The sequence below is a fragment of the Colossoma macropomum genome, unplaced genomic scaffold (assembly GCF_904425465.1).
Source record: "Colossoma macropomum unplaced genomic scaffold, Colossoma_macropomum, whole genome shotgun sequence".
Classification (NCBI taxonomy): domain Eukaryota; kingdom Metazoa; phylum Chordata; class Actinopteri; order Characiformes; family Serrasalmidae; genus Colossoma; species Colossoma macropomum.
Window position 1 is genome coordinate 95320 of NW_023495966.1, and position 23969 is coordinate 119288.

Sequence of the window (23969 nt, forward strand, 5' to 3'; positions counted from 1 at the left end):
GGCATGATGTGCTTCGGCCAAGTCAAACTAGCCTCTCCATCCATCATGGAGGACCTACCAGACTTACCCACTGCTCTCCGATTAGCTGCGCTGAGGCCGAAACCAGCGACCCACCATTTACGCTGCGGTGCAGGTGGAAGTTCAATACAGCCTAAAGTGACGATGCACAGACTATGAGGAAGGTCTATAAACCCTGAATAGAACTTATTGCTGTGCTTGGGCACATGGGTAAAACATGAATTCTGATTGGTTATCCTGCATTCATCGGCCATTCTGATTGAATATCTGATGTCCACTCAGCTCACTGAAACAAAGTTTCTACCGTGATCCACAGTGAAGTTTGTACAGGCTGCTCCTAATCATGAACTCATAGTATAACTGATATGTTATTAGTGAAGATGGTCACTTTACCTGGAGTAACACATTAAACTTACAGGACGTCAGGAGGAATTAATGGTGAAAATGTAAAGACAACTCTTAGGATAGTGAGGCAGCTGAAACTGCTTGGTGGATTCCTGCCACAAACACCTGACATGGCTTTTCTCTCACTTTTCCATGGTTTTCCACTGTTTAGACGGGCCTGATCTGAGACCTGTGGACCTCAGCATGGTGGAGTTCTCACTGCATGACCTCTACTGAAATAAACACCCTCTCACTGTTTGGTGATCATGAGCCATGATTGATCATCTCTTTCAGCCTGTTCGGTTCTAGATGCCTGAGATGATGCAAGAACACAAATGTGTGTGAGAAAACATTTCCACACACCCGGGGCCGTATTACAAAACTTCTTAATTCTCAAATCTCACCTGTCGACAAATTGATATGACAACTTGATCACAGCTTCAGTTAGAAATGAAAACCTCCTGTTTAATCATGCGTTTCTTTCATTCTTAGTAAATGTGTTTAATGAAGATTGTAGGATTATTATGTAGTTTTAGCAATACATTTCTGTACTGTACATTAGTGCTAGAGGAATACTTCATATATGAATTGGTACTGTAATTACAATATATTACATGCTTATTACACATTAGTAAATGTATTTAATGAGTGTTTTAGTATTATGGTGTAGTTGTAACAGTAGATTTCTGTACTGTATATTAGTGCTAGAGAAATACTTCATGGATGAATTGATACTGTATTTACATTGTATTACACACTTATTACACATTAGTAAATGTATTTAATGAGTGATTTAGTATTATGGTTTAGTTGTGACAGTATATTACTGTGCTGTTCATTAATACACTTCACATAGTTTCTGTAAAGCATTTCTGATGTGTGTGTAGTGGGTTTTGTCTCGATGTCCTCTTGATGAGATTCCTCCTCCAGATAAAGTTTCTCAGTCCTGAAGCAGCTGCTCTGAATTTGTTGGTCACTTCATCACAATTTTGGACTTTTTCTCACTCAACTCCTCAAAACAAACTCATATGTGCAGATTATGTTCAGTGTGTTTGAGTGGACATGCACTAAAATGTAGGCTTGGTCTGTGACCATCTCTGTCCACACTGTACAGATTTACAGTGCCCCCTTCCTCTTCTCTGGAAGCGTTCTGGTAGTACAGGGGTGTCCAGCCCTGGTCCTGGAGATCTACCACCCTGCAGAGTTTAGCTCCAACCCTAGACACCTGATTCAGGCTGTGAAGGCCTTCTGAATATTGGCTGTGTTGGATCTGAACTGATCAGGGTGGGAGATCTCCAGGACCAGAACTGGACACCCCTGAGGTTGTTCTGTCCCTGCTGTGGATCTTTAAGGGTAGAGGTGTTTTTGAGTGGGGTCTCTTACAGACCCACTAAATCTGTGTACATGTCTAATTGTGTACATATATAAATGTAAACGAATGGCTATTAGTTCATCTAATGTTTGTATTTGGAGTGGACAGACTGAAGTCTCCATCACTGCCCTCAGCTGACTTGAAGTGAAACATTATTGTCAGGACTGAATATTTCAGTTCAGTTCTTCTGTAAACAGCTGAAGTCAGTATTTAAGATAATGTAGTAAACGTTCCTCATTCAGAGCTGAAACTCTCTGGACTGCAGTGTTGAAGCCCTGCATGGCTTCATGAAAGCAGCAGAAGCTCTGATCTGATGTTTTCTGTGGAAATGCAGGTGTGACCTCCTCAGTTCTGGGTGGGTGAGATGGTGTGGGAACATCCTTCATCCTTCAGGGGATACAGGTCACACATACGTGGGTGAGAGAGGATTTCTGTGGAACGTCTCTGTGGAGAACCAGAAATTCCAGTGAACCGTTAAAACAGCAGTTACACCCTAACGGACGTTTCAGCCTCAACATTATTACAGAAATTATACACACAATGATGATATAACTGTGAATAATAACCTGATTTATGTGAAGCTGAGCTGATTACAGAGAAGAGAAGAGCTTTTATTATGTGGATATTTTGTTGTACTTTGACCTGCAAAGTGTTTTTCCACTCAGTCAGTGTCTGTCAGGTCACACTGTGGATTTACATTCTAATAAATCTGACTGGAGTAATAACTGGATATGCATACAGCACTGAGAATCATAGTTACTGTAAATCACATTAATAAATTCCTACAACAGGTTCATCTATTTGAGGGGTGTGACTCTTCCGGACTCCTGAGATCCCCTGAATTCTGATTACACTCACCTGTGTTTGATTGTCTTTGTCCATATTAATAATCCTTTCTTTGTAATGCTTGTTATGAGTATTGCCCCGTTTCCATGTGCAAACCGAGCGATTCCTTTTTTTCCTCCATCGTGTTTTGACCCGTTTTGTGATGGGTTTTAGATCTTTTCTGGCCTTTCTGTCTGGTTTGCCTGATTCCTGTTTTCATTTGTTTGACCTAAATCTGTATCTCCACTTTGAGTATTGCCTCGTTCATGTATCCGCTTATCCTTCTATCCTGGTTTTGACCTGGCCTGACTTTGGTCGTCTGGTTGATCACAGCTTCATTACAAAAGTTTTCCTCTTTGATATTTTATCAGTCAGTTTTCATTCAGGTGTTGGCTTTAGGTATTCCTACATTCCCTTTCACATCTATGACTGAGTCATTTCTGCAGGTAAAAAATATATTAATATTTTGAGTGTGTTCCATTCTGAAGGCAACTGCCTATCTAGTCACTGCTTTCGAAGGCGGCTCTCTTGTTGGGCAGCATTTTAACCGAAAAGGAACCTTAGTAGGCATCGCATTCGGGACAGAGCTTCAGAGCCATCATGCATCATAACTTTCACTGTACTGTTCAGGCTGTTTCCATTTACTCGCAGTCACTCAGGTGATTTACGCTCACCTCCTCTAAAGGTGGATCAGCTCAGAGTAAAAGGACGGCTCTGAATCTGCAGCAGCTGTTCTCCTGCACTGACACTGCTGTAGAGATTTGTATATGAAGAACCGGCTGATTTAAAGAGTCATATCTATAGTTATATACTCGACTCAGCAGCCCAGATAAATACAGATGATCGACACTATTAGTTTATAAATCATTTCAATTCATTCCGTCCTCATCCACCTTAATGAACCTGCTTTATTTCTAACACACAAAGATAAACAGTAATGTTACATTTAACTTTAAACAAAATGCACTCAGAGAAAGGATCCAACGCAATCTGATAAGCAGCTAATATGCATTTTAGTTTATACATTCTGATCTGATTTATGAGCTCCTAGTCTGAAATTTAGCCGTCAACATTCACCTCACACTTCTGTGACTGTGGTAAGAACAGCAATACAAAACAAACAGAGCAGCAAAAATAAGCATCTGTAGTATTTATTTAAAAATCATTTTATTTCTGAACTTCTACACAAGTAAAGTATTTTTCATCGTTCAGGGAGATCGTCAGTCTGTAGCGCTGGTCCGCTGTGTTCCCCCAAAATACGCTCGGCCGTTAGCTGCTTTCAGTCATTCAGCGCAGTTTTCTCCCTGTGACCGCTCCTCTTCCTCAGCTCCTCAGACAGCACCTCTCCACCGCTGTAGCGTTCGTTCCTGAGGACAGAAGAAAATCCCCGAGTACCGATGCTAAATGAAGCTAAACACTACTAAACAGTGAACAGCCAGTATTATAAACCGGACTCTCTCGTGTTGAAGAGCCGGCGCGTTTACACAGTTAGCCCGGTAGCTAAGCTAACTAACGCTGGCTTTACCGAGCTAATAAGCTACAAAGGCAGCCGGTCAATTCGCCTTAGACAAGCGAACTGCCAGAATTTCACCACAGGAACAATTTTATTGATCTTCATCCGCCATGTTTATCTAACTGAAGTGATGGAGCTCTCAGCAGGTGAACGGTATTGTGGGATTGCGTTCACTGAGAAGGATACATGCGATGCTGCCTTCAGATTTGGTTAAAATAAGGCACCTTAGAAGGCAGCTGCCTCATGCTGCCTTCTGAATGGGACAACACTTGTCTCGGGAGCACAAATGCTGCCTTAGAATGCTGCCTACTTGGAACGCACCACACACACACACACACACACATATATATACACGTGTGTGTGTGTGTGTGTGGTGCGTTCCAAGTAGGCAGCATTCTAAGGCAGCATTTGTGCTCCCGAGACAAGTGTTGTCCCATTCAGAAGGGAATCTGATAAGAACTACTGAACAATATTCAGCTCTATTGTTCATGACATAATAATGACACAAAACATTTCACATTATATTATATAATAGGGAAAAATAAATATGTCAACAACAAATAAAGTGTTTTTATTTAATGTTTTTATGGTTTTATTTAGATATTTTTTAATTGACCTCGATTTGCATTCATGTAAGCACTGTATTCAAGTTGGTTTCATATGTTTTTAAAAACTTTGATATCACTGTCCTCAAAATATTTCATGAGATTAAAGAAGATGTCAAATATTAATAAATTATTAGTTTTCAAGAGCAAATATTTAATGGTTTTTAATGATTTATTGATTTTTGGGGCATTTTATCAATATTTGTTAAATATTTTAGCTGCCAGGTTTGTGTTTCTGTCATGTCACTGTGTTTCTCTTTAGTCTCCAGGAGCAAAGTCTGGGTTTGGCGGTCACCAGGAGACGGTACTTGTCTGACTGCATTGTGCCGAGTGTAAAGTTTGGTGGGGGGGGATTATGGTGTGGGGTTTTGTTTCAGGAGGTGGGCTCAGCCCCTTAGTTCCAGTGAAAGGAACTCTTAATGCTTCAGCACCAAGAGATTTTGGACTATTTCATGCTCCCAACTTTGTGGGAACAGTTTGGGGACGGCCCCTTCCTGTTCCAACATGACTGCGCACCAGTTCACAAAGCAAGGTCCATAAAGACATGGATGAGTGAAGAACTTGACTGGCCTGCACAGAGTCCTGACCTCAACCCAATAGAACACCTTTGGGATGAATTAGAGCGGAGACTGCGGGCCAGGCCTTCTCATCCAACATCAGTGTCTGACCTCACAAATGCACTTCTGGAAGAATGGTTAAAAATTCCCATAAACACTCCTAAACCTTGTGGAAAGCCTTCTCAGAAGAGCTGAAGCTGTAATAGCTACAAAGGGTGGGCCGACATCATATTAAACCCTATGGACTAAGAATGGGATGTCACTGAGGTTCATATGCTTGTGAAGACAGGCGAGCGAATAATTTTGAAAATATAATGTAGTTAAATTGCAATTTCAAGATGTTAAATGAAAATAATTAGAATTTGAGCTGCACAAACATGTGTTTATGTTAGGCCAACCACAATATTATAGTTATTCTAGTGAAGTTTTCATCACACATTACTTAAGGCAAACGCTTTCCTCAGATTTTTTCAGCAAATTCAACTTTTTCAGGCTTACAGTGCAGGACCTACAACATATCAGAGATTCGGAGCCCTGGGTCAAAAGGTCATTAAGATACAGCCCAACATCATTCAGGCAATGACTCAGCACAGTTTACTTTTGAAGGTCATTGGAGGTCCATGATGAGCTGTGATTAGTCATGGAGAGGGAGACTAATAACAATAAATCAAACAGCTTTTCCTTCTGTTAGTACTGTTATATAAAGTTTACATTTATTTTACTTTGCATTTACAGTATGTTGTATTCATTGTTTTGTCACATAACTACAACAATATATTACATATAGCTTTTGCTACGTTTAAGTTTAAAACATTTTATAGTTTAAATAACAAAAGTTTATATTGAACATTGGCTCATCTTCATAACTATTTGCCTGATTTTAAATTAAAAACGAAATATTTCAAACTAATGAATTTTAAATTGATAAAAGTGACAAATCTCATTAAACAAGATGCCAAGATATTATCATTTCCTCAAACATGAACACGAAAAGCTGAGTTAACCTTATAGTCAATAATAGAGCAGGCAGAGCTGTCTACTTATTAAAAACAAAAAAAAAAACTCAGCACATCCAGCTTTACATTTTGGCCTTTATTACAATATAAAGATATTATAAATTATAATCAAGACATTGTAACAATTGACTGTATTATTTGCACATTAAAAATTGTCATGGAATGTTAGATAAGCTGATGATTATCTATTTATGTAATTGTAAGTTGTGGATTTCTGCAGTAGTAAGTTTATAAAAACTAAGTGTAGTAAATAAATGACACCATGAAGATATTAAATAACTTGAGACATTGTTAACTGTCAACTGGATTTTACTCACCAAAATATTTGAGCATTGTTTATTGTTCAAAACTAAACAACAGAAATCAATAAAATCAAATTACAAATGTAATGAACACAAAAGCATCAATAAACATTGACCTTTTTAAACGAAATTAAAAAATCAAATTGAGAAAATACAAGAGCTGTTTACAAATATTAATACTATACAAATTCAACATTTACTTTGTTTTCCTTTGTTGCCTCCTTGGTTAATGTAATAAAGTTATGGTCACATGTCATGTACTCCTCTGCGAGTTCTTCCAGGATTACCCTTGGAGGAAAAAGCCATGAATTTGTGACAATAATTAATGGCGAAATATTAAAAATGACTTTCAGGCCAGAACTGCTCATGTAACGAACCACCATACAGTGGATCTTCAAGTCTGAGACAATCCTGCGTTTACAATTCCTGGCAATTAGTAACAAATACATTTAAATACGAAGAATATCGATGGAATGTGAATGTAAAACATGAAATACCCATTAAAAATGTATGACCCTTTTTACTCCTGCTCTCTGCCGCCTGCAGGGCCTATAGATCACGAATTTCATGCGCTTATTTCTTCAGATGGCAGCCAGTCACGCGGAGGTAAGATCTCTAGCAGTTCTATACATGAAACATCACACACAAGTCCTCGAATTATCAAATAGAAATCTTTTTAAAAATCGACATTCATTGTAACACTAGTTTATCAGTTTGCTGTATCATTCATTCATGATTTTAAAGGAATAAAACAGTTGTGATTCATTTTTCTTTCAAAAATGCATTATTTTAATCTATCACATCTAAATTCAATGAAAGAATTTAGAAATGTATTTTTAGAAAAGAAATATGACGACAAGTATTTGCATAAGTTTTGATTTAGGAATCCCATTTAATGTAAATAAAGAAAGCTTACAAATAAATAGTCACTTCTTCGTTAAATTACATGCAAATTTACAATATTAACATTTTTCGTTTATTTTAAATTTATTCCCATCTAAAAATTATTTTATAGTTATTCATTTTTACAGCACATAAACGAATGTATGCTTTGAAATTCAAACTTTAAAGCCAAAGCTTTGGGAACTGGCTGGGTAATGCGGGAAAAGCTGAGGAAAAAAATAAACAAAAACAACAAAAAAAACGATAAACAATCACAGGCTGAGAATCTTCCATTAACTATCTATCATAAGGCCCTTGAAACTTTTGGTTCTTTGGCTTCTGTAGTAGCGAAAGTAAGAGAACTCAGTCTGTCTCGCGGTGACGAAGGACGAAAACGAAACCGAAACTAAGAAGTTCAAACATAAAAAAGGAGATCAATCAATTCTCTAAAAACACAAAATGTTACGGTTTGGTAAGATTGGCGAATAGAGATGAAGACGAGCCTTAAACTGTTTACAAATCAAATGAAGTAAGGTATTTAAGAGTAGTACGCGATGTGTGACGCAAACAGGTGACCACGGTATGTTTCCGTTCAATCCGCCTGATCTCACAGCTGCAGCAGCGGTTTCTCTGTGATCTGTCTGAAAACCGAATCTTACTCAGCGAATCGACGGTGAGTCAACAGATGGTCCTGGTCCTGCTGTAACCTGTGCGGCTGATACGCTGAGTCGTTTAAACAACTCCGGATGCAACTGAACGAATCGCTGCCGGTCAGGGATTTCACCGCTGTGCATTAAAACATCTGGTGTTCTGGTTCCAAACGAAGAGTTTTGGCGATGTGTTGTATGGTCAGTCGGTCAGTGAGTGGATGGTGATGCATTTTACAGTGTGACACTGCACGTATTTTAACGGTGCTGCCTTGAAGAGCCAAACGAGTGGTGCCTTTACTGTACAGCTTACCTCTTATCAGCTAAGATAAGATATGAAAATCTTTTATTACTCCCACAAAGCGATAGCAGGTCACTCGGGAAAACTGAGTGGAACAAGAAACAATTAATAAACCTTATTAATTACTTAGCAAGGTTACAGTTTATCACTTAGGATTGTTTAGTATAAAACAATAAAGTTTTAATTAAATATTGTTGGAGTAGAGTTTGGTCACCAGTTATAGGACATACAGATCTTTGAAGTGGTACCCTTATAGAATTACTGCCCAGTCGACACTGACCATGTCTGTGTGGCCGACTTGGATTTAGCCTATTTTGTTAGAGTCAGAACTCTACATTACAGAACTGGTCCATTTATAATAAACAACTAATACCAACCTGTCCCTGTAAACATAGAGCTATTTATTATTATTAGAGGGTTAAGTTTAGGTTTAGGGTTGAGGTTTAGGGTTAGGTTTAGGTTTAGGGTTGAGGTTTAGGGTTAGGTTTAGGGTTGAGGTTAAGGTTAAAGTGAGTGGTTTAGGTTTAGGGTTAGGTTTTGTGTTAAAGTTAATGTTAAAGTCAGTGTTAGATTTAGGGCTAGGTTTAGGTTTAGGGTTGAGGTTAAGGTTAAAGTGAGTGGTTTAGGTTTAGGGTTAGGTTTTGTGTTAAAGTTAATGTTAAAGTCAGTGTTAGATTTAGGGCTAGGTTTAGGTTTAGGGTTGAGGTTAAAGTTATAGTAAAATTTTGCACAGTTTTATAAAAACTGTCCCTGTACTTGATGGAGTCCCTGATGCCATGTATGTTAACAAGGTTCCCAAGGTTTTCTTTCAGGACAAAGTTATTATTTCTTTTTTTCTCGGGAGGATTTACAAGGAGTCTTGTGCCCGGTGGCCTCACAAGACTCTGATCTGTCCCTGCTGGATACTCACTTTTTTAAATCATGTGAAACAGCACCACCCTCAGGTTATTGATTGGAACTTCGTGGTATTTTTGTGTCACCTCACTCTCACTGAATGGAGAGCTGTGTCAAGAGCATCACACTCTTAACGTCGGTCTTTGACAAAACGTCCTGTTGTTTTTATTGTGAGGACACTCCCACCACACTCAAAAAAAATGACTCTTTGAATTTACTTAGTTTTTTTTCATCAAAGTGTTGCACAAAAGTAAATTATCTGCATTCAGAGATATAATTTAAGTTACATTTACTTATTACATATAAGCAATGTCAACTTAACTATATTTTGCAGGATTTACTTCAATGGTGTAATTTTAACTACAATGAACCATGTTCTTTCTACTTAAACAAATTATGTAGATTGTTATAAATACAACTTTTCTTAGTTAAAACAACTCAAATTTGATGCCTTTCTGATGACATTTACTCATTGCTTGTAAGTTTTGTCAGCTTAATTATATTTGTAAAATTTCCTTAATTATGTATTTGTAAAAGTCACCTAGTACCAAATATCACATCCAAAATCACAGGTGAAGCGAGCACAGCCTCCTATTACAGGTCACGTCAAGGACACACAACAAGCTAACACTAGCTGGGTCTGTTTACTTCGAATATGCGTTGAACTGAGCCCCTTACAAACTCATGCTATGCTAGTCGTCCCTTAACTGTACGTTTTATGTGTTATCTCCAACGCTGCGTTGTGTTTGCGCATCTACAACCATCTAAATGATATTTTACTGTGTACGTAAACGATGACACAGCAGCTAAACGCACTCGTCTGCAGTGAACTTCAGAAAATCGCACCGTTACTTAGCTAGCTAGGCTAGGTCAACAGTAACGTTAGCTAACGGTTGTGTTGATGAGCAAACTTAGTGAGGACCTCAAGTGACCAACATCGACAGATACTTATGAAGGACACACTATATTAAAACACTGACCTTTACGATTAAAACACTGGTCAGCTTTAGTGAGTTCAGTGATTGTCTGAGTAGCGTTATGTGTTCTTTGAATCTGTGCCGGTTTAAGCTAACCTGGCTAGCTAAGTTAGCTAAGCTAGCAGATTTTATGCCATGCTAAGTCCTCCCTTAACCTCACGGTTTTGCCAATATTTTTCTGCGTAAAAGTCATGAACATGTTAGATGTCCATAATGACAAACAATTGACAGTATACGGTCTCCTACCTTGTGAATGTCAGATGACTGAATTTTCTCAGGTCAGCCAAATCTTCCCAGAGACGAGGTGTAAAAAATGGCTGCTGTCAGCTCGGGAAAAGTTGTGCATGCGCAGTTCTACCCCTGGACACAACGTAATTATTTCTAATTCACTTTAAGCATGTTTCATATGTTTAGCTTACTGGTTTTCAACATTGCTTATTATTATTTAGTTGCAGCAAAAACACATTTAAATTGAGGGAAAAAAGGAACAATTTTATTATGTAAAAGTTACTGAGGGCCAAGTTCATTTATATGCCCAAGCTTTCACTCTGCGCCCCTTGTCAGTTTGGTTGAATCCAAATGTTTCAACCTCTTGGCGTTGAGTGAAGGAATCTCTTATAGCTCCCTATAGGGTACAAGATCGTATATTTTGTGATGTTTCTATTAGGCACTGTAGACGCTACTTTGGACCTAATATCTCACCTCATATTTTCATGGCTTACAGCCCATTAAGTAATCTGACTCGAATATAAAATGGCATTATCACTCTCCACTTTCTCACAATCATAATCTACTGGTAGAGAATTCTCCATTTTACTGCACCCAATGGGAGAACCGAGGAGTTCACATTTTAGATGATATTTTTGACGAAAAAATTCCCAGTATTCTTTCGATGCCATACCAAACCACTGACACAGTGGCGATATGTCAGATAAGAGAGGTGATACCAAGATGGGGCATTCCAAAGAAAGTATCTTCTGATGAGGGCACACAGTTTGTGCAGTTATTGCTCAACTGTCAGCAGCATTAGACATTGATTTGAGGATACAATGTGCAGATCACCCACAATCGGGAGATGATGGTGAATCTTTGAATCTAACAATCAAGGAACAATTCAATCAGGCAAAGGTGTGTGTCCAACCCAATCTGAATTGGGTTCAGGCTTTAGCACTGTTATTCATGTCCTTTAGAGGATGAGCTAAGAGAGAGACTCATATTCCACCATTTGAAATAGTCTATGCATGTGAACACTTTACCTTACAGGATTCCAGACACTGAAGAACCTCTGAGGGATGTGGTCAATATAATGATTAATACATTCTGAATTATGCAAAAATATTCTATCCAAACTCTGATAAACATCTAACATTCAACCCTTCCAATGTGGGGCTTCACGTCTTTTAACTCCTCATTTCCAGCTGGGATGTACTGGGTGTGCAGGTCAACTACCACCTCACTGGTTTGGTATCTGTTTCCTGGTGGCAGTAACTCCTCCACTGTCTGTTACTGAACGTCATAAATCATGAATCATGATTATCTGGATTTGTTTTCTTACTCAGGCGAATACAATCCTCCCTCTCTGGATGATGACGAACTATAATAGTCATTTATTTAATGATTTATTGGCTGTGTTGACTGTGGTTTCTGTGTTTTGTGTAGTGCAAATGCCTGGAAACGATATCAATTAACATTTTTTGTAAGTTTAGTTTATGCTGTAAATGACAGTTAGTGTGCAGTGAGTTTTTTTATACTGTAGTCATAATGTTCATTGAATTTATTCTTTTATATATTTTTATTGTTGTATGTTTTTAGTATTTTCTCCCAGGTTTATGATTTGCTTGTTGATCAAGAGTGAGGAATGTGGTATTCCATGTATTTAGTGATTAATAGTAAAGATGTAACTTCATCACTAACAAGGTCTAAAACACACAATCCAATAACAATAAAATCCAATAACACACAATTTACATATTGATCCATTAAACAACACCCTGACAAAAATGCCTGAACAAGAGGAAATCCTCCATCCACTGCAGAGGGAAAAGCACTGGCAACCAGTCTGGGCCAGACATACTACCACCACCAGAGGGAGGCAGGGAGCAGCCTCACAGTAATCAGAGTCAACCTGTCACCTGTATCAGCCCAATGCTGGCTCTGTGTTTACTGGGTCATCATCATCATCATCATCATCATCATCATAATGTGTGTGGTAATGAGTCCATCATCATCAAACAAGTTAGAAAGAGTTAAACTCTCTAAGCTAAACTCACAAAGGTAGCATTATGTTGCTCTGTGTTGTGGACCATGTTAACTTTTGTTCTAAGTAGCCAACATTCGATACCTTCACTGTAAGACAGGCTAACTGCTCACCCAGCTGGCTGGCTAACATTTGCTATCTTTCGTGGTAAAAGTTGTACAAAAATAACAAAGAAGCTACACATTTCTCTGCCTAACTACCAGTTTAGGAGAAGAAGATAAGCAGGAGTCTGACAGACGTGTGTCTACCTTTAGATTAGAAACTTCTGCAGGTCGGCTCTGCTTGCAGCTCCTGATTTAGCTCTGTTCCTTCTTTCGGATTTCTCTTGGAGAGAAAACAGGCTCTCACTGATGATGTCTCAGACGCTGAGAGATTTTGATTGGCTGATGTGTTTTTTTGGCCCTAGGGCTTCATCAAAGGTGCTGCCCTCAGGGCAGTCGCAACTCGGCAAGTCAGACTGTGCTAAAGTCTGTGTTTTAAGTTAATGTATCGTGTCTGTCTGACATCAGCCTTTAACTACAGTTAATCACATGGACCACCAGGTCTAATAGCTTTAATGATTCAGTGCTGCTCTCTCCTCACGAGATCACGAGCTGTTCTTCCAAGTTTTAACCCTCTCACTGCTGGAACCCTGTGTCTGTGCACTGTACACGGAAATTTACGGTAAAATACTGGCAGCTGTGGTTGCCAGAAATTCACAGTAAAAAATAAAGTGACAATGTATAAGACATTACGGTATGCTTTTGTGGCAACCATAAGTTACACTGTTGAGAACTGTTTGTTTATTGTTAATTACTGTGAAAAATACTGTAAAAGCATATATTGTAAATCTGTATACAGTAAATGACATCAAAAACAGCAGATATACCGTTAACATAATTAATGTTTATTAATAGTCTATCAGTGATAAACACAGTACAACCGTATGGTGCTCAACATGGGATAGAGTCTCACACGGACATGATGTTGGATGACGACTGGGACTTAAAGTGTGCACTGTCGCCAGTTCTGCATGAGGACTCACAAGTTGACCATCTGGTGTTCACTACGGACCGGCATGACCCTCTCTGTAGCCAGAAAACAGGAACAAAGCAAAAGTTAGATTGATGCAGCGCTTGAGCATGACGCCTACACATAGATAAACACAAGGCCTTCTGTTGTTAAACTGAGCTTCAACGTATATATAGGAGAAACCAGAATTCTGGAATACAGTGTTTCCAGTCACATTTATAACTGATGAGGTTTGGGTGTGAAAGGTAGAAAAGGACACATTTCAACACTGAGCCATGATCAGTGTTTGTTTCATCGCTCTCGACTTGTAGCTTAAATGCGCAGATGCCTCCAGTCAATCAGACACCTTAGTAACCAACTAATCCACTCAAATGACCACTTGGCACTATCTGGTGACCATCTAGTTCACCTTAGCAACAACCTAGAAACACCCCAGCAGCCAAATGTTACATCTTAGTATACACATATAGATTTCTCTTGTTCGCTCAACGTGCCCTGCGATGGACTGGTGACCTGTCCAGGGTGTATCCTGCCTTCCGCCCAATGACTGCTGGGATAGGCTCCAGCGCCCCCCATGACCCAGAAGGATAAGAGGCTTAGAAGGTGTGTGTGTGTATGTGTGTGTGTGTGTGTGTGTGTGTGTGTGTGTGTGTGTGTGTGTGTGTGTGTGTTCGCTCGACACCCATAAATTACTAGTTTTACTGATTGATATCTGTCAGCACTGAAATATTTAGTTGAGCTAACATAAGAATATTTGTTGTATTAGGTACAACTTAGTCTCAAGCAAAGTAGAGAACAAGTACAGCACAGGTGAGCACAGCCGATCAATCAATAATCTGCCACCATTCTAAGAAAGTAATATGTATTATCATATATGAAGCCACTACATACTGTATCATGTCTTGAAAAGTTAACAATTCTTAAAACCCACCTGTTCACAGGTAAGCATGAATGAATTGACACCACAAATCCTTTAGAAACAATCGCATTAACTGCCTGAACAAAATATGTAAATATTGCCATAATTCAGACAAATTGAGTGGAATAGCAGGTACTTATTTAAATAAACAGTTACAGTGGTGTTTTCCAAAAAATTACCAATTAAATTACATCACTATGTATACTTTTTCTGGCCACTTTATTGGGTAATGCTGCCCTGTATTTACTTACTTTTTCTATTGAATCAGGTCTATTAAATAAATATATATATATATATATATATATATATATATATATATATATATATATATATGTGCACTTTGTAGTTCTGCAATTGCAAACTGTGGCTGATCTTTTTCTCAGTATATTTTGATAACCCCCTTTCACATCATTCATCAATGATCAGGACCCACCACGACCACCATTAAGCAGGTATTATTGGTTAATTCTCAGCACTGCAGTGACGTGTGTGGTACTGGCACTAGTGTATCAGATACAGCAATGTTTAATCACCTCAGTGTCACTGCTGGACTGAGAATAGTCCACTGATGAAGGACTACAGGATGACCAACACAAACGGTGCAGCAGCAGATGAGCTATAGTCTCTGACTTTACATCTACAAGGTGGACCAACAAGGTAGGAGTGTCTAATAGAGTGGACAGTGAGTGGACACAGTGTTTAAAAACTCCAGCAGCACTGCTGTGTCTGATCCACTCAGACCAGCACAACACACACTAACACACCACCACCATGTCAGTGTCACTGCAGTGCTGATAATGATCCATTAATAATACCTGCTCTGTGGTGGGCCTGCGGTAAAAAAGGGAAAAATGGGGGGTAACAATGTATACAGAGAGACAGATGGACTATAGTCTGTAAGTTAGGAGCACTGTAAAAATGGCCAGTAAGCATATATGTACAGTACGTATAGGTGAGGGAGAGACAGCAAGTAAATAAGCGTCTGAATCCAACCTGCTAGATACACTCAGCTCTTAACAGATGTGATCTCTGGTCAATTTCTTTGTCACATGCAGTTTGTGAAGATGGATTCATCATGACTGCACCTAAAATGAAGAAATAAGTCAGCAAAATTAGTAACAAACGCTCACCATACAAAACAGAATGATAAAGAATCCTGAACAAACAGTAAACATTATCAAAATATATCTACAAAGTGACAAGAAAAACAAAGGTTGTATGCAAAACAATACCATGTCTGGTTCAAATTCGAGTTACAGCAGTTCTGATTCATCACAATGAATCATCAGTTGTATGTAGAGTCATCGTTGACCAAATGGTTCCACCAAGTCAGGCCAATCCAGGAGTTGACCGGCGTTCTCCAGGGTGCTGAAGAGCAGGTAGAGGCATTTCAGCACCAGTGTTGTGGACAGTGAGGTGCATGTGTCCAGGAGGTGGAGCCACTCTTATTCAGCTCATCTGGGACTTACTAATGAGAGTCCAGCTGCACCTCGTCCACACGGCCTGCACCTACCCTTTAAAGAGAGAGTTAGGGGGCAGAGAGGGTGAGTCAGGTCAGGCTACCAGGTGCTCTTCTCACCTGTTTTGTTTCCCTACAGACAATTAGACGATGCCAGACTGGGGGGATTTCAGCGTCAGCCCTGTGTTTCCTCCCCACCCTTGTGGTATTGTTTCATCTTTTTTTCACTTGGGTTTCCTGTTGTTTCTATAAACAGCCCTATATTGGGTGTGGCTGACGTCAAAATCGACTCTCTCTCCTCTATGTGGCCCCAGGAGTCTTTCAGAATTAGAAAGAGTAGAATTAGCTTACATATAGTTTAGTATAGTACAGTATAACTGCTTTAACCAAGTCTGTATTAGAAAATATATGCCCCCCCCCAAAAAAAATAAAAAATAAATAAATAAAACCGTCACAAAACTGCTCTTTCACAAAGGTATTACAGTCAGTCAATAGTCACTCACAGTGAACGTGTTAACCTGTTAAGATAATTTAATTGATACTTTTTAAAATTGATTCTTTTAATTAGGCTTCCTTTTAATTTTATAATCTGTTTTATCTCTAAAAACAGTTCTTTATTTGGAAGTGTCCATACACAGATTCACCAAAAGTGTACTATAGGTTTAATGTAAATAAAACATATTACATTTTTATTGTACTGATATTTGCTTTCCTACCTTGCGTGTGTGTATTTGGGTTGGAGAGCTCATCTGGTTTGAACAGAGGATTGTATTGAATTAGCTCTGAGGAGTCTTTTGCTCTTTTGGCCATTTTTGAATACCTATGATTTTGCTTTTATATACCACATGAAAAAAATGTTACCATGGCAATACTTACTAATTTATTTCAGCACATATATGATCTGACAATTATTATTATTTTGTTTTTTAAATGATGTGCTGTATCAACATACCGGACCCAAAACCCAAATGATGCCAAATTGAATTTGAAAAATGATGATTTTTACTATAAAAAATGAATGAAACATTTTAAAGATTGTAAATGTAAACCTATAACGATAAAAAAGAGTTTTGTATATATATATATATATATATATATATATATATATATATATATATATAAGACACCACACTGATGTGATCAGTGACCTCTGAGGATTGACTTTTATTGACTGTCATAACCGCCTCTCAGTCTGCTCCAGGTACCCCTGCCTGTGGGGGGAGTTGTAGCATCTTCACTCACTCTGCTTTTGGCTGAATTGTTCAGAAACGGTTGGAGCTCTAATCAAAGTGTGTAGCAGAGCTGTGCAGATTAACTCCACACCACAAATGACTGATTTAACTCAGAGTTTGAGGCTGTGCTCTGCTCTCTCCTACCTGAGTAACACACAGAGAACAACTCTGAACCAGAGGAGTAGAAGCTTCTGTCCACATTCTGACATTAACAGAGACTCCCTGTAACACGAGCACTACAGCAGAAAGAGTGACCAGCCTGGAGATGAACAACCAGCAGAGCTTATTCCCATCCTGACCTGATCTAATCTAAACTCTTCATTCTCATTGGCTGCACTTTATTCTGGGGGGTGGAGCCCAGAGGCAGGCTGGGATATTCTAGAGTATTTAAACTGTAGATTGTAGAATAAAGCTGCCACCTGCTGGAGAACTCTTAATTCTTACATTCCAGTCCATCATCATCATCATCATCACAGAGAGTTCAGAGGACGTGATGAAGATTAATAGCTTGTAATAACTGTGTAATAAGTGTAGTTATATATTTACAATACATGAAACAGCAGTGTAAGTACTGGTGATGTGTTCCCTGTTACAGATGTGTTACAGCTGTTCAGCTCATGTTAATACACATGTTAACCTCAGTTTTTCTCATTCATCTTGACCTTTTCTGGGATTAATGTGAAGCCGTTTGTTTTCAGATGGACATCAAGACAGTCTCGTCAGTCAGGGGTCTGTTTCATGAAGCTCCATCAACCAGAGAGGATTCTGGTTCATCTTAAACAGCTTCTTTGTTAGCTTCAGTTATATATTTAGATTCTGACCAGTAGATGATCTACAGAGCCACACAATGAGAAAATGAAATTCAGTTATAAGAGCTAAAATTTGTCACTGTCAGAACAAAAGGAACTTCGCTGAGTTTTAAAGATCAGACACTCCTACAGAATTACATTCATATCACAGCATCACTGACACAATCACAGACTCAGAAGACACTGACAGTGTTTTATGAGCTTTAATAGAGAAAGAAGAGAAATGCAGAGGATGAGCTGAACACACTCAGATACACTGATTACATTATTCACTCAGATACACAGACTTTAACCTGATAACATCTCTGATTATTACTGTACAATGTAGAGATTTCAGAATATCTCAGTAACTACTGGTGGGAGTGCAGGAAGCAGAGAAGGTAGAGCTGATTACTGAGGGTGCTGTGGACCCGGAGGCTGGGCCCACCAACTGTATGCAATGTAAAGACGTGTGGAACCTGGAATTCTAAAATTAAGGTTTACCGTCACAACTGTGACATTATTTATTTGGTAAGCTTCCCGAGCATCATTACCCCTGTTACAGACCAACACAGTGAGGTACTGCACAGGAGGATGGGGCCCATTGCTGTAGCACAGATACACAGGATCTCCAGCAGTGCCAGAATTGAGGTTTTTATCAACCCTTGTGAAGTCGTCTATCACTTCATCACCGACAGAAACACGAACGCCAGTGATGCCTTGATTCCTGGAATGACGGTACCAGACAAACACTGCATCACCTGCAGGGTTCACTCCTCGGTTGGTGTCTTCATCCACATGGAAGTAGCCTTTATTAAAGAGATCTACATCTTCAGCAAAACCGATAGTAGCTGTGATGTCACAGATGTAGGTTCGTTCACTCCTCTTCACCCAGACGTAAATTGGATCTCCACCGTTGTTGTTGCGGTTCAGATCGCAGCCCAGACGCTCCCAGTTCTTGCTGAACAGTGCCGGCTCATCCTGCAGTCTAGTGGTCACCGTGATGTCCACGATGGGGACATCAAACTCAGTGATGCCACTCATGTACCACAGATGAATGGGAAAATCTGGGGCACCTTGATTTACCCTTTGAGGGATCCGGGTGAAGCCAGAATTTTTAAGACCAAAAATCATTTCCTGTCTGAATGAAAACTGGATTCTGGTGATAGGGTTGTCACCCCCCCTACTGTACCACAGGAACACATTGGGCCCCCCTGCAACACGGTTGAGGTTTACATCGATTCTGGTGAAGCCGTTTAGCTCCTGGTCCCCTTGAGTGATTTGAATTTCATTGATTGGGTCCATGTTGATCTTTGGTGGAATAACTGAAGTACCTGTTTCAAGAAGAAAGGAACTGAATTTAGACCATGTTAGTCTGTACATACTACACTGGGCAAGATTCAGAGACCACCATTCATCAATTTAGTGCCCAGTCAGGACAGCTATGAAGCACAGTGAGGATTTTTAGAACATATTTGTGAGGAGATTAGATAATAGATAATCCAATTATATAATGAAGAAGAAAATCAAAGGAAAATATGTTTGAGTTTTCACAACTAGAGCTCAAAAACTGATTATCAAACAATGGACTGACCACCCCAGAGTCCAGACCGCAACACCACTGAATGTGTTTGATTACTTCAGAAAATGATCAACCAGCTTCTGAGACTGAACTTTGGAGGTGTGTCTGCAGATTCTTTGAGGAACTGAAAGAGAGTCTCCTGAACAGAGTGGAAGCTGGAATAGAGGGAGAGAGTCTCACACTCAACACTGATAATTAGAATGACTTTTCTGTTAAATACAACTTTTCTGCTTTTTCATAACACAAAAATAAATAACTCAAAGCCCATTTAGACTGGAAACTGTATTAAAGGAAAAGTGGTCTATAATACAAAAAGATGATGATGCTGATTTTTACAGACAGGTGATGAAGCTTACCAGTAACAGAAGAAACTAGGAGTGTTAAATTAACATCATATAAGTCAATAACAGATCAGATTAAAGAGATAAAGACCAAGGAGTCGTAGAGTTTTAATGAAGCTCTGAGTTAAAGAGCTGCGTTTTCAGATGTTTATAAAAATTAAGCTCTGAGCTCGACTGTCTAATAAAAGCTGAGCTCCACAGGTTAGAAGCAAAAAGTCCTAAAGAGGCCTTACCATATATTTTATATGTATTTATAGAATTTAACAGCATTTAGAAATGCTTGAGTTTTGGATCACTAAATAAAACTATTATCAGTATCTTCTATTACACTAATAATAAAAATAAAACATAGAAAATAGCAATAATATTAATGGGCTGTACTCATGGTCATCCAGTACGAAAGTGGATGAACTTATTATACATGCACACTGATATACACAAACACTGCATCTATTCAAGACACATTTAAACGCATTTAAATGCGTTTAAACACATCTATTCAAGACACATTTAAAGACACATTACACAGAGCACAGCTTGTGTCATACACTACAGCCTTTAAATATAATATTTTACACACATAATCACAATTACATCATTTTACCGTCTTAAAAATGTTTAATTTAGTGGTTGGAATTTTAACACTATACAGTTTGGCCAGTAGAGGGAGCTCTGCACTCACTGATCCACTTCAAACTCTGCCTCTAAGCACAGCCATTGGCTGATGAGCCACTGAATGCTGTTTGTTTTTTAGGATCCCTGAATTAGAATTAGGATCGCTATTTACTAACTTTAAAAACTGATAGGTACTGTATCAGCTCCACTGACAGTATAGTTTCACTCTGTAGCTCTACAGTTTCAGACTGTAGTCCATCTGTTTCTCTGCATACGTTTTTACCCTGTTCTTCAGTGGTCAGGACCCCCACAGGACCCCACACTGTACTGTATGAATGTAAATATATATACACTCACAGCCGTCTTTCAATTCCTTGATTTCTTCACGTAAAGTAAATAATATATATATATATATATATATATATATATATATATATTATATATATATATATATATATAAAATAATAAATATAGTAAATAATAAATCACTAAGATACTGAAAAAATAATTAGCAACATACCAAGTGTTGTTCTTCTCCTCTGGTGGATGAGTGTCTCTCCCTCTGTGGAGATCTTGTGGATGGGTTCTTCTGCTGAGGTGGTGGAGAACTCTGTGGAGATCTGCTCTGGTTGAAGGTGAGGCTGGACTGATGGTTCACCTCCTTATATACAGCAGGAGAGGAGGTGGAGGAAACATTGGAGACTCTCTGGTCCAATCAGAGCGTTTTACTGAGAACTTTCCCCTTCCTGGATATAAAGACCACCAACTGTAAAGAACATTTAACCAGCATCAAAGACAAAATCTTGTAGAAACAAGAACCTTTTAAACAGAATCAAACCAGCTCTTAACCTGAGAATAGAAAACTGTGCTAACCAGGATAAAATTCTGAATGCATATGTGTTTATATATAAGCAGTGAGAGCTCTCTCTCTAGAAGAGCCCAGTACCTCAGCCAGGACTCTCCCAGAACCCCCTGCTTCCTCATAAGACCCCCACTCACTGATCAGTCCTATTTTTACATGACCTCCCTTGCATAATATGTTTTTCATATCTTTGCATTAGAAATTCTCCAAAATGAGCTCCTAAAGCACCTCCACCATTCCCACCATTCCAGGCTCTGGATCCGGATCTGTGATGGGCTAATTTTGTTCTTTTGGGAACAGATTCCATAAAACACCTTGAAACTAGTCAACAATTTTCTCTATATTTCTCATCTGTCTTCTTCTACATTTGCACCATATTAACTGAGAGATAAAAGCTCATGAATAAACAGTAATTCAGTTTGAATAATAATACACTGTTTATGCAAAAGTGTGCAGTCATATTTATTGTGAGCAGAAGAGAGAAATACACATGAAAAATGAAGCATTAACTATAATATTTTAATCTGATTTTAATGCAGTGAAGTATCCGTGTCTTTATTATCAGTCTAAAGATTTGACCCACCTGCCTGATCGTCTGTTCTTCTGGATCTCAAAGACATTCTGATCTGAAGGTTCATGATTAAATGCTTGAAATCTGTTTCTGAGACAAATATCCAAAGTGAAGTTGATGATTGTCTATCAATTTGTTCCAATACAGACATTCTGAACATATATATATATATATATATATATATATATATATATATATATATATATATATATCAGGTTGCTCCACATGAAGGGGTGGGGCTATAAAACTGTAATAATTTTAGAATTAAAGCTAATTTATAAGAAAGGAAGAAAAGTTTTTCTAAATACAGGGAATACTGTATTTTAAATGTCTGAACTCTTAAGGCTCCTGATAGCTGTGACATTTCGTAATATTAATACAAATGAGGGTGAGAGAGTTTATATTGACCCTGAACACAGAGCGAGATCACTCACAGAGAACATCTAGAAAGATCATAGTCAGTAAGTATCAAGTATTTAGCTTAAATCAAACAGCATTGACTTCCTGCCTTGGACCAAATACTCTGCAGAAGACACACAACCTGACCTGCTGACACTGAGTCCTTCTATAGAAACGTGCAGCAGGGTGAAGATGTTTCCTGTGTAGGTGTGAAAAGAAGTGAGATTAGATCTGACTCTGTGGTTTATCTTCGTTTACTGGCATAGAATCATCACCTTCTTCTAGAAGAACGGCTTCTGTCCTGAACTTCGAGTTCACCCCTGAGGGGCACATGTTCTCACATTGATTTTAAAGTATCATGTTCCAAAACGTAAGGTTTTACTCGTCACTAGCCGTAATCTTTATACTGTCTGATCTGATCTTTATACTGTCTGTTCTGATCTTTATACTGTCTGATCTAAACTTTATACTGTCTGATCTGATCTTTATACTGTCTGATCTAAACTTTATACTGTCTGATCTGATCTTTATACTGTCTGATCTGATCTTTATACTGTCTGTTCTGATCTTTATACTGTCTGATCTGATCTTTATACTGTCTGATCTGATCTTTATACTGTCTGTTCAGATATTTATACTGACTGATCTGATCTTTATACTGTCTGATCTGATCTTTATACTGTCTGATCTGATCTTTATCCTGTCTGATCTGATCTGCTGTTCTAAGATATAATCCACTGTCAGATGATGAATGTTTGAGACTTCTCATCACAAGATCAGTACCTGTCAGTACTGAAATAAAGGAAGATCTTTAACTAAGCTGCATGATTCATCTTTTATTTAACTGAATCCTTTTTCTCTAACATTGTGGTGTCACGTCAGCAAGATCCTAACTTTCCTCCAGCAAATTTCATTCCCATCTCAGATACAAGTCAGTCAAATTAGGGACTGATTGGATCTGGGAGAAACTCCACCCTACAGTCCAGTCTGAAGAGAAAACAGCTGAGAAGAAAAAGCCCTGAAAGGCTAAATACATTTTATACATCCTAACAGAGTTAAAAGAACTAAGAGCTGATTTGGCCTCATTAAAGACACTCACTGTGGAAATCACCCACATGAAACAGTACATCTGCAGCAGCCTGCTGACATACCAAAAACATGCCCACATCCATGAAAAGAGCATCTGATACAGACGTCCAGCATCATGCCACCATGTATGGTCCAGTCTGTAGCTCTAGCCAGGTTAGATAGCCCACATTTGTCCAGTCTCACTATGACCCACTCGAGTAACACCCAGATCCTCCTCACATCTTTCCCAGAAGATGATTAAACTGCATGGAGAAACATGGATGAACACTGTCTGCACTGATACAGGGGTGGCAGTAGAGGACACTTCCAAGCAGAGTGTAGGATTAAAGGGATAAAGCCATGTAAAGCAGACCTTTAAATGGGAGTGGTGACCACTGTGGGACAGGGAGTGACCAGAGACATCTGAAATGTAAAACTGTGAAAGTGTGGAATGATGGACAGAAACAGAAGACTAAAACTAAACTAAGTGTTGATCCTGTAAAATAACACTTCAAAGACCTGTCAGGTACAGCATTGGAGTGTAAATAACCGCTTCACTCTGACATCATTAT

The 23969-nt window shown here is 38.7% G+C and overlaps 1 protein-coding gene across 1 annotated transcript in view; it reads right to left on the reverse strand.

Moving 5' to 3' along the window:
- Positions 1-21429, reverse strand: part of LOC118803824 (C-type mannose receptor 2-like) — a 36266-nt gene extending 14837 nt beyond the window's left edge. Inside the window, exons 1-2 of the mRNA XM_036564336.1 lie at positions 21018-21429; positions 18514-19293 (exon numbers count right to left, since the gene is read on the reverse strand). Coding sequence (XP_036420229.1) covers positions 18514-19264 — 751 coding nt within the window. The 5' untranslated portion in view covers positions 19265-19293; positions 21018-21429. The remainder of the gene's footprint in view (positions 1-18513; positions 19294-21017) is intronic.
- Positions 21430-23969: the final 2540 nt, after the last annotated feature.